Source organism: Leptodactylus fuscus, chromosome 8 (genome assembly GCF_031893055.1).
Source record: "Leptodactylus fuscus isolate aLepFus1 chromosome 8, aLepFus1.hap2, whole genome shotgun sequence".
NCBI classification, from domain to species: Eukaryota; Metazoa; Chordata; class Amphibia; order Anura; family Leptodactylidae; genus Leptodactylus; species Leptodactylus fuscus.
This window is the reverse complement of record NC_134272.1, coordinates 5,249,660-5,260,133: the sequence shown is the minus strand read 5'-3', so window position 1 is coordinate 5,260,133 and position 10,474 is coordinate 5,249,660. Positions and strand designations below refer to the sequence as shown.

General features: G+C 44.1%; 1 protein-coding gene across 1 annotated transcript; it reads right to left on the bottom strand.

Annotated features, from left to right (window-relative positions):
* Positions 1-318: 318 nt before the first annotated feature.
* On the bottom strand, positions 319-9,206 carry LOC142216954 (cytochrome P450 2W1-like). Its single transcript, XM_075285081.1, has 9 exons — positions 9,027-9,206; positions 6,580-6,742; positions 5,841-5,990; positions 4,492-4,649; positions 3,276-3,449; positions 2,338-2,485; positions 1,970-2,154; positions 1,048-1,189; positions 319-506 (listed from the first exon to the last, which is right to left on the bottom strand). Exons 1-9 carry the CDS (start codon positions 9,204-9,206, stop codon positions 319-321), a joined length of 1,488 nt encoding a protein of 495 aa, XP_075141182.1.
* Between the last annotated feature and the right edge of the window lie 1,268 nt (positions 9,207-10,474).

Here is a 10,474-nt window from a genome sequence, read left to right as displayed (position 1 = left end):
GTGCCGCTTGCTGTGGTCTGCTAGCTCCACGTACAGTCCCTTTGGCTACTTCCATAGTCTTCATCAGATCAGTGTTTCCAATCTGACCCCTTCCTCACAATCCCCCCATATAGTCCAGTACGTACAATGTCTCTCTAATATCTCTACACTGTAGTCCCGGCCACCTTAAGCAGCATCAGACAATGGGTATGACAAGCCATGGAAGGCGGACATGTTGGCACCCCTTTGCTGAAAACTGTCAGGTGGATTGTCCCCTTGAAATCATGGTCACTATGACTGGTACATTGGTTAATAATATGCCTCGGAGTCCCATCAGGTCTACTGTCTGGGGGTTGCACAAACTTTGTAACTTTTAGGTCTCATGGCGAAGGTGACTACTGGGGTGAGGTCCAAGTCCTCGGGGCGGACTCCAGGAGGGGGTGTGAAGGAGAACTTCTGCAACATCCCCGTCATGAACAGAAATACCTCCATTCTGGCCAGGCTCTCTCCAGCGCACACCCTGCGCCCTGTGTATACAGACAGACAGTATATAGGGGTTGTCAATGCCAGGTCACTACTACAGAAATACTAAAAACTAATCGCCATCTTACAGGATATTTTTGATCATCTACTTTTATAGTGATCAGACGGGCGAGCGATCGAACTGGATAACCCATTGGTAAGATCACAGCCAGTTCAGAGAACCACAGAAAAGCTCTAGGCCAATCTGGATCCTCTTTAAATGTTAAATCTGGGCCTTGGATCTCCACAAAGATGGACATTTATAATATGTGGGGACACAAAGGGGTATTAATGGCAAGAATTTCCCCTTTCTATTCCAAAACAGTTACAATGTTGCATGCCCTATTAGATTATGTTCTAGTAAGCACGAAAGCAGCAACATGGTGGGTAAGATCTGCACCTAATACCTCTTATTATAGGCGGAGATTCACAAGGGATAATAATGATAATAATGGAATGAATTCAGTAACACAAGTAGATAAGAAATATCTTGGGCTTAGTCATTTCTGCACCTAGTGGAGTCCTTAATGTTACAATGTTACTCACCCTTGGAGAAGGCAAAGAAGGCGTCTCTCTTCAGAAAGTTTCCGTCAGCATCCAAGAAATTATTGGGGTTAAACTGGTTGGGATTCTTCCATTGGGTTTCATCCAAGAGAATAGATGTTAGAAGTGGAATCACTGTGGTGCCCTAATATATGATGACAGATTTGATATAAGACATTGCAAAGCTTTATAGTTCTTCTCTATGTAGTAATATGTCTATAACTGGAGGTCAGACATTGCTATTGTTTTTACCACCAAAGCCTGTGCCCTTGCCATCTAACGTGGGCAAATAAACACCAGATTCTGGATCACTCGCTCTACAAATAGGACAATGTGAGTAATATTATTATGTGCTATAGGTGTCATCCCTTCAATTGTATCGATGGCTTCAAAAACATCCATGAAAATGCATAAATTTTTTGCTTTCTCTCCAAAACTCTCTTACAATCTCTTTCAAGAAACAGGGATTTGGGCATAACTTGTGCACAGTTTGATGCTTAGAGGCAAGGCATCACCACTGAGAACATAAAGGGGGTACGCTTCACAAAAGTGGCTCATCAATTCCAAAAACATCCACTACTGGGCCTTGTACTTTGGGAGGTTGTTTGCTTTTGCCCATCCTACAGAGCCCCGGTGAGTCCCTAGCAGGATATCCATACCCAGATAGGATCGTGCAGGGTCCTCGTGATCTTTAGGCTACTATATCATGAGGAGTCTAGATAACACTTGGCTGTGAAGGAGCTATATACACTATATACACTATATACACTTTGAGGTATTTGGCCCCAGACGAGGGGTCAGCACAGTTCTTGTCCAAGACCTCTTGGAAAGGGGGCTCTCTCTTATTGGGGTTCAACCCCTTTAAATATTGTAACAACTGGAAAATGTTTTGATATTTCGCAATCATTACCCGATACAAAATTACCTTTGGTAAAAAATAGCCTTTGAAGTGGACATCGGTGGGGGTGGAATGGGCTAAATACTGTAAGATGTTCGCACAGCGCTGAATTTCATGGGCTACGGCCAAGCAGTAGGGAAGGATTTTCTGGTCGTCCCATCTGACAGGACGGTCGAGGCCGATCACATTTTCGATTTCATCTTGAACTTTTTCTGAAAAATACAAAATTAAAATTTGATTTTTCTTTCGTTCATTCATGTATCTAGAACTATTCATGAAATATTCACTTCTGATGTGTGATCCGTCGTGGTCATGTGATGGTGACGTGGGTCGGGGTTTCTTATTACCAATCTACGTGGAATTTCTCGGGTGCCACCACGATCTCCAGAACTTACTCTGTATATGAGGATATTTCATCATGAACAGGATTCCCCACTGTATGGTCGTGGCCGTGGTCTCCGTCCCACCGAGCATCAGATCAAGTGCAGAAGACAAGAAGTTTGTTTCTGTGAAGATTTTCTCTTTCTCATCTGTTACTTTTTCCTACAAGACAATAATAATATAACACAGGGATATTATCAATGTGATACAAATGTATATAAGAGAGATACAACTCTACAGACTACTAGACATGGGGGGGAGATGACAGGACCGAGTTTTACCAAGCAGGTGGAAATCAGAACCAGGACAGCGATGTGGCCAATGGTTTTTATTGAACCATCATTGTACATGGATATGGGCTTCAAGTGACTTGTACTTCAACTTTAATTCTCCTTGGAGTGACTTTTTTAGGGGAATGTGACACAGACAATCTTTACCAAGTCCGTCGTACAGGTTTGCAAGATGTCAGGTCTATAAACAAGGCGCCGGAGATATTTGCTGTTGTCATCTGACCACAGTCACATTTTTTTGTGGCCACAGAACCTGAGGGGGTCCACATGGGTTACCCAATGACCACCCCACCCCTTATACAGGGTTTAAGGCTGAGGCTGCAGAAACATAGCTTTTTTTGTTGCACAGACCGCAGCCTCTCTCACATTGTGGATTTTGTCTCTTGCACGACTAATCATTTTTTGCAAGCACAAATATTTTGCACCTTGTCATTTTGTTGCAATGATCACAAGGATTATTACAGTTTATCCCCGTATGGCTCCATCTCCGTCCCCTGCACGTCGTGGTAATGCAGCCGATTAGTAGATGTAAGTTCTATATGTCATATAAGTCTTGTGAGATGTTCCACTATAGAAATATTGAACTCATTTGTCATCCAATGTCTTTAAGCTCTTATTACATATATGATATGGCGGATTGCTCAGGTAATAACGCTCCTTACCCTTTCATCTTTCTGCGCGAAGGCTTCCGCGTACGTCCTGAAGGAATCTTCACCTTTAACCTCCTGAGATTCCTTGAAGAGCGCCTTCAGAATGACATTGAGTTCATCCACCCTGCTTACTACAAGTTTGGGTTCTTTAATGAGATACTTGAGTATTGGGAAGACACTGTAGTACTGAGAGAAGAAACATATAAGAAATATTGGATGAGCAGGAATCGAATCCACATCACAACCTGAAGTCACACCTGCGTCCGGTCTCCGCTTTAGCGGGTTTTCGTCTTCTGCCTCCAGAAACTGTACAGGAGACGGTTTTAAACCCATTCACTTGAATAGGTTTGCAAAGTGACCGCCCGTGTGCGTCTTCTTCCTCTTGGCGGTGAAACCAATTTTTTTAACCAGACACAAAGTCCTATTTTATCTTTTCTCAGATGAGCTGTTTCTGCAGCGTCCGGGGGCCACATTGCTTAAGTAATAGGAACATCATAGCAGCTCCGTCCACTGTATAGCGGTAATTCAATGAACCTCAGTGTTACTGAATACCGGAATAGGAGCAGCTTTGTATGTGATGCCGCCCACCAGCAGCTTCTGACACCCGGAGTCTACTAGAATAGCTGATCTGTGCAGGGTCTGGTGTCACACCCCGACAGATAACCTACTGATGAACTAATCTGCGGATAGGCCATAAGTATGAAAAATCAATTCAGGTCCAGAAACCCCCTTTAACCTCCATGTTTCCCAATACATTGTATTAACCCCGCTGTCACTGACTTCAATAAACTGACCACACCTCGCTCTTCTAATTTCAATGAGAGTTATATTAACCCTTAATACTTGCCTTTACTCTAATCTTTATACATTTGCACCTATACATTGTATTAACCCCTCAATGCCACATATATGTTTGTTACATTCTTGATACATGTTGCAGTTGGTGGAAGTGGTGAGAGTTCCTCTTTAAATCCCTCCCTTCTTTCTGCATTGCTGTTGTTCCTCTGGTTTCTTGATGATATCAAGCACATCATTCATGTTATTGCTGCTTATGCAGTCCATCGCTGTATATACAAGTGTCCCTGCTGGAGTTTGGTCTTCAGAATGAATGCCACCTATCACTGGCTACAGGATGCCTAGATGTCTATAGAATATCTACAATTGTGCAGCTGTATCTCTTACCCTCGCCTTTGTTGTATTGCTGATACTTTATTGGTATATACTTTACCTTTGCAGCTGGAGTCGCTGTATTGACAATAAGGTCGTCCATGATGGTTATCAGTCTCTGAAATCTTGGGTTATCATAGTTAAACCTTCTCCCAAATAACATTCCAATGGTTATATTAGGGGGAGCAAGATAGAAGACTTTCTTTTCAAAAGGTTTACCTGGGAATACAAGGTGATATAAGGTTACTGCAACACTCAGGAGGGCCAGGGCTGGTATCACATGTAATATCCGATGTGGCCGGCTTTCAGGGGATTAATCCTGGGTCCCAAATGTGCACAAACTCTCCTTTTTGATGTCCCCGACTACCCTCCCCTGCGTGATATCTGACAATGACAACAGACAACCAGGCTTCGGGGGTAATCGTTGCTTTTCTTTTTACTAGCAGGACAAAGTAATACAAATGTACATATGGAGGACTTCTTCACATACAATACAGTGAGCTTTGTAGGTAGTGTCCAATTAGCAGAGGATGGGGCAGAATGCTTTGGATAGTAGTTGCTTGGCAGTTAACTTGTATATACTTGTAAAGATGGCCTGTATCCAGGGGGTTAGTCCTCACAAACTGGGTACACGTATATAGAAGAGGAGATACAATTCGGCAACGGGAGACCCTCAATTTCTGCCAGACTAGCTATGGGTTTCTTACTATAGATTTGTCCCAAGGACTTACTTGGATAGCGATATACGTGTGAGGTCCCAGATGTACGGATAAAACAAGTCCATCAACTTCAGCGCTTGTAAGATTAGAGCTTCAGAGGAAAACACTCTCTGAGAAGGGCCTTGAGGACAGAGGAGAAGGCATCTCTGCTTGGTGTACCCTGATAGTGGGCAGCCATCATCCATGCTCCATGTGCTCAGTCTGCTAGCCGTCTCATGTCTTAGACTTGTAGCCCCACACAAAAGAAATCAGCCAAAAACGTCCCCAACCCCCTCTAGAGGGGTGGTCACTCAACTCTCCCTCCAGGCCAGTCAAGGGAGCCTGATTGGTCCTGGAGGTCAGCTAATCATAATGGACACTTCCTACATAATGGACTTTCCTTACATGAAAATGTCCATGCTATCTCGGTCTGCAGTAGAGTGAATTGGACTAGCAGTACCGGGACATTACATTACTTATTGTCCAGCCATAGATTACAAACAGATCAAATACAACCGCAGTCTTACCAATAGACAGTATCTGTGTGGTCAGTATCTAGCTACATTGTAACTCCATGACTACTACTTTGGCTGACCACCATTATTAACCATTGCACCTACTACTTCTTGCGTTCTTGGTTGTCTCAAAGCTTAGAGAGAAAAGTTTTGTGTAGAAAACTAAAAACCATGTGCAATTCCCCGACACCACTCACCATTATGAGACTGAATTGTTGCATTCAGGAATTGCAGCTCCTCAATAATTCTGTCTTCAATGGTTCTCTTCCCCATCCCAAGATCTCGTAATATGGAAAGTGTAAATCTTCGGGTTACCTTCCATGTCTCTCCATTAGAAAAGATCACTCCTGAAAGAGAAGACCAAATGATAGCCTGCACTTTATAGCAGGCGCCTGTCTTTGTCCAGGTTCCCCATTTCCGCCATTGTTCCTTGGCTCTCTGGTCCTTACAACAAATAGTACATGGTCACTGACTCTTCAGAGAGCCGAGTCTCATGTAATAGAGGTTGTAATTCTGGACCAGAATATAATGCACTTTATTATAAAATGTTGCCAGTCTCTGCCTGAAAAACCTCTCTAAAGTTCCTGCTACCGGGTGTCTCCCTCTTTCCTAATTTGCTGTTCACTCCCTGTTACTAAGGCAAGTCTGTCTTTTGAAACCAACAAGCTAAAAGTAGGAACACAGGAAATGCAGGGGAGAGGGGGGAGGGGGAGATCTCACTTCACAACCTCTGTATCTTTCCATATAACTTCAGACACCAGACCCTTCTGGCCAAACATAATGGGGGTCCATTATGATCTTTGCAATGTACCTACAGCACTACTTCATAGCGGAGTAACGCCTCCTACTGCGTTGGGGCTCACATCCAATCATTCTGCCACAGCTTCAGAAATTGGGGATTTTAGTTTGGAAGGCTGACATGATGGGGTTAATTACCATGGTTCTTCTGAACGTCATCGACTATCCGGACTGCACCGCGATTTCCAAAGTCATAGTTGGCCGAGACCAGGGCATCTTTATTGGCTTCATACCCAACCAGAACCACTGCTTTTGTAGAGCCAAAATGGAAGGTGAAGACCGGACCGTATTTCTTTGCAAGCTGGAAAACAAGATTCAGAACGTTGTATCCAAGAAACAGAAATAGACACACAGTCCCATTCATGAAGATGAAAGCCCCCACATCATCACCAGGAGCCTGCTTGGCCTCCATAAACCTGAGACAATGTCCCAATTTTGACAAGTGCACCTGGAGAAAGGGGGAAAGATACAGAGCGGCCGTACCCCGCACCCTGGGCTGGTCCTGCACAGGTGACCACTGAGGCCACGGATTAGCATAGGAGCAGAGCCACAATGGAACAGGGACGGGGTGGTTGTAAATTTAATGTCAGTGAATGGGGGCTATTCACATGACTGTCAATATATCAATCATCATATGTATCATCACTGAGCAAAAATACAGAGAGAAACAAATGTGAATCGCTACAAAATCCGAATACGTAACTATTAATGATGTGCAATAAAAAATAGAAGGTGCAGTCTAAGAACATCATCCCCAAGTAACTTAGTGAGAGTATATATAGTCTCATCTCTGACAGGGAGGAAAAGCTTAAGGGGTGTGTAAATATACTAAAATAAGAGTTTCAGTCACGTCCTAACGTAACCTCCCTGACAGACATGCAGTGGCTTGTAAAAGTCTTCACACCCCTTGAACCTTGTCACAACCACAAACTTAAATGTATTTTCTTGTGATTGTAAGTGATTCCCAACACAATGTATCAGATAATTGTGAAGTGGAAGGAAAATGATACAAGGTTTCCAAAATTCTAATGAAATATAAATCTGAAAAGCGTGATGTGAAACCGACTAGGCCTCACCGACACTACTAGTCGCCGGACGCTGCAGGAAGTTTGTCCCTCCGGGTCGCCGTACCTCCCCACCGTTACTATGGTCGACGCACCCCTGAATCTCCGCCGCCACTTTCAGGAACCTTTATTGAGCTCTGGTGTGTGTTTTGTTCCTTCCAGTCTCGGTACCAGCCATGGCTTCCAGTGTGAGCATCTTTCTTTCCTCCTGAACGCGAACGGCCAGATTGAGAGCGCCGAGGTGAGGCCTAGTTGTGTGGCGGGGAGGGTACGGGGCAGATGTAAAGAGAGCTGGGAAGCAGCACTGGGAGGATGGATGGGAGCATCGATGTACTGCCAACCAGAGACAGGGCGCCAGCATCGGGCCAGCAGTCAGTCCTTGGGGCGGGGAGAGGGGTACGGGGCAGATGGAAGGAGAGCTGGGCACAAGTATCGGGCCAGACAGGGGTACGGGGCAGATGGAAGGAGAGCTGGGCACAAGCATCGGGCCAGACAGGGGTACGGGGCAGATGGAAGGAGAGCTGGGCACAAGCATCGGGCCAGACAGGGGTACGGCGCAGATGGAAGAGCTGGGCACAAGCATCGGGCCAATGCTGGCCCGATAACGGAATAGTACCAATACACCTGTCGGGTGAAGGCCTCAGTGGTTTGTTAGAGAACACTAGTGAACAAACAGCATCATGAAGTCCAAGGAACTCAACAGACAGTTGTGGAGAAGTGTAAAGCAGGGTTAGGTTATAAAGACATATCCCATGCTTTGAGTATCCCAAGGAGCCCTGTTCAATCCATCATCCAAAAATGGAGAAAGTAGTCTAGAACTGCAAACCTACCGAGACATGTCTGCTAAACTGATGAAGCAAGGAGAGCGCTGGTCAGAGAAGCCGCCAAGAGACTCATGGCCAATGTGGAGGAGCCGCAGAAATCCTCAAGTACAGGAGAATCTGTCCACAGGACAACTAGAAGTCACTGTGCACCCCACAAATCTGACAATCTATATGGAAGAGTGGCAAGAAGAAAACCATTGTTGTAGGAAAGACATAAGAAGTGCCGTCCAGTTTATGGCCACGAGCCATTTAGAGGACACCGCAAACATGTGGAGGAGGGTGAGAGGAGACCAAAGGGGAACTTTATGGTCTAAATGCAAAGCCCTATGTGTGGAAGTGAAACTACTCATCCCCCTGAACACCATCCACATGGCGGGGGTAGCATCAGATATTTATTGTATCATTTTCCTACCACGTCACAATTATCGGCCACTTTGTGTTGGTCTATCTTGTAAAATCTCAATAAAATACATTTAAGTTTGTGGTTGTAAGGTGACAAAATGTGACAAAGTGCAAGGAGTGTGAAGACTTTTGCAAGGCCCCGTACATGCAATCTGTAGAAGACAAATGAAGCAAAAATTTAAAATAAACCCAATTACAAATATACTTGCTACCACAAAATATTTGCATTTCAACTATAAAAAAAATTGTCTCCGGGTTTACTTAGCCTTTAAGTCATCAAAGCTGAAATTGTTACCTCCATGAAAGTGACGTCCTGTCTGTCTATGTCCAGGATATGCATGTTACCGATGATGGGCAGCGGGGCTGGTCCCGGGGGGAAATGATAGATCTTTCTTTTTGAAAAGACCATTAGAAACTTCACAAGCATCAAGATGACTGTGCCTAAAAGGAAAAGGGTCACTGATTCTGAAGCCATGGTGGAGGTCCTGGTGTGCGGAGCTGTAGCAGAATTATCTACTGTATATATTGTATTTCCACAGCTGAACTCCACCCAGTGCAAACAACTTGATTTTCATGAATTGTATAAATCCAATAGAGCTAATGCAAGACTTGCTTAGTTGGCAAGAAATACAATGACCTGGTAAATGAACACTGTAAGATTAATACTTAGTGGTCCAAAATCATTTTAACCATCTCTGTGCTGAATCCTCGCTGTCATCCTTGCAAGTTTAATACTCATCTTAGATATGACTGTGACTATCCTTGTAATTCTACCCTGACTATCCTTGTAATTGTATCCTGACTATCCTTGTAATTGTATCCTGACTATCCTTGTAATTGTATCCTATCCTTGTAATTGTATCCTGACTATCCTTGTAATTGTATCCTGACTATCCTTGGAACATGGGAAGAATATGCAAATCTGTCTCCCAAGATGTAAACAGGGAGACAGTGCCTCTGTTATGCTGCCCTCTACAGCAAGCACCCTGAACAACATGCCCGACTTCCCAGAAGCCTTTACTGCATGATGCAAGGTTATAACCTTGTCACTCATCTGACCTGTTGTCTCTGTAGCTTTTGTGCAAATGTTTGATCCTTAGTGATTTGGATGGCGGAGACCCGGCACAATGCAGCAGCACCATAACCTTGCCATGTCTGAAGCTTTATCCACCCACAGTGTCCCACATGGTCGCGGGCATTCCCGGTGTGTAGGATGTTAGCTTGTGTATCTCCTTTTTGGATTCTTTGTGATATCATGCCTGTAGCCATGTTACGTTCCACTATCCCCCACCTGGAAGCTATAATGGGATACGGCTCCTCTATTGTGCCCGATCCAATAGCCATGTGCCAGAACTATTTTACAGCTTTGCCTTAATCATGTTCTGCTAATTACATTCACCCAGCCTGTTCTTTGTCCATACACTTTACTTAAATTACCTTGTTCCTGTCATTAAAGCAGAAGCCAGTATACACAACACCTGCGTGTTTCTCTAAGCTAGCTTATACACCAACGTTATAGAATTTGGACTTCAATATGGTGATTATGTAACACCCCACTCCTACGTCCTGCTGCTATCCCAATGTTATCTTATGTGCTTTCTATCCTGGTCCTCCACCAATGTGCATTCACTATAATGTTATGTAACTGTATCACATGTGTGTCCGGTGGTAACAAACTGGCAGCGTTATCTTATATAGACTGGAACCTTCCATTCCATTAAAAAACAGATACTAAAGCCTAAA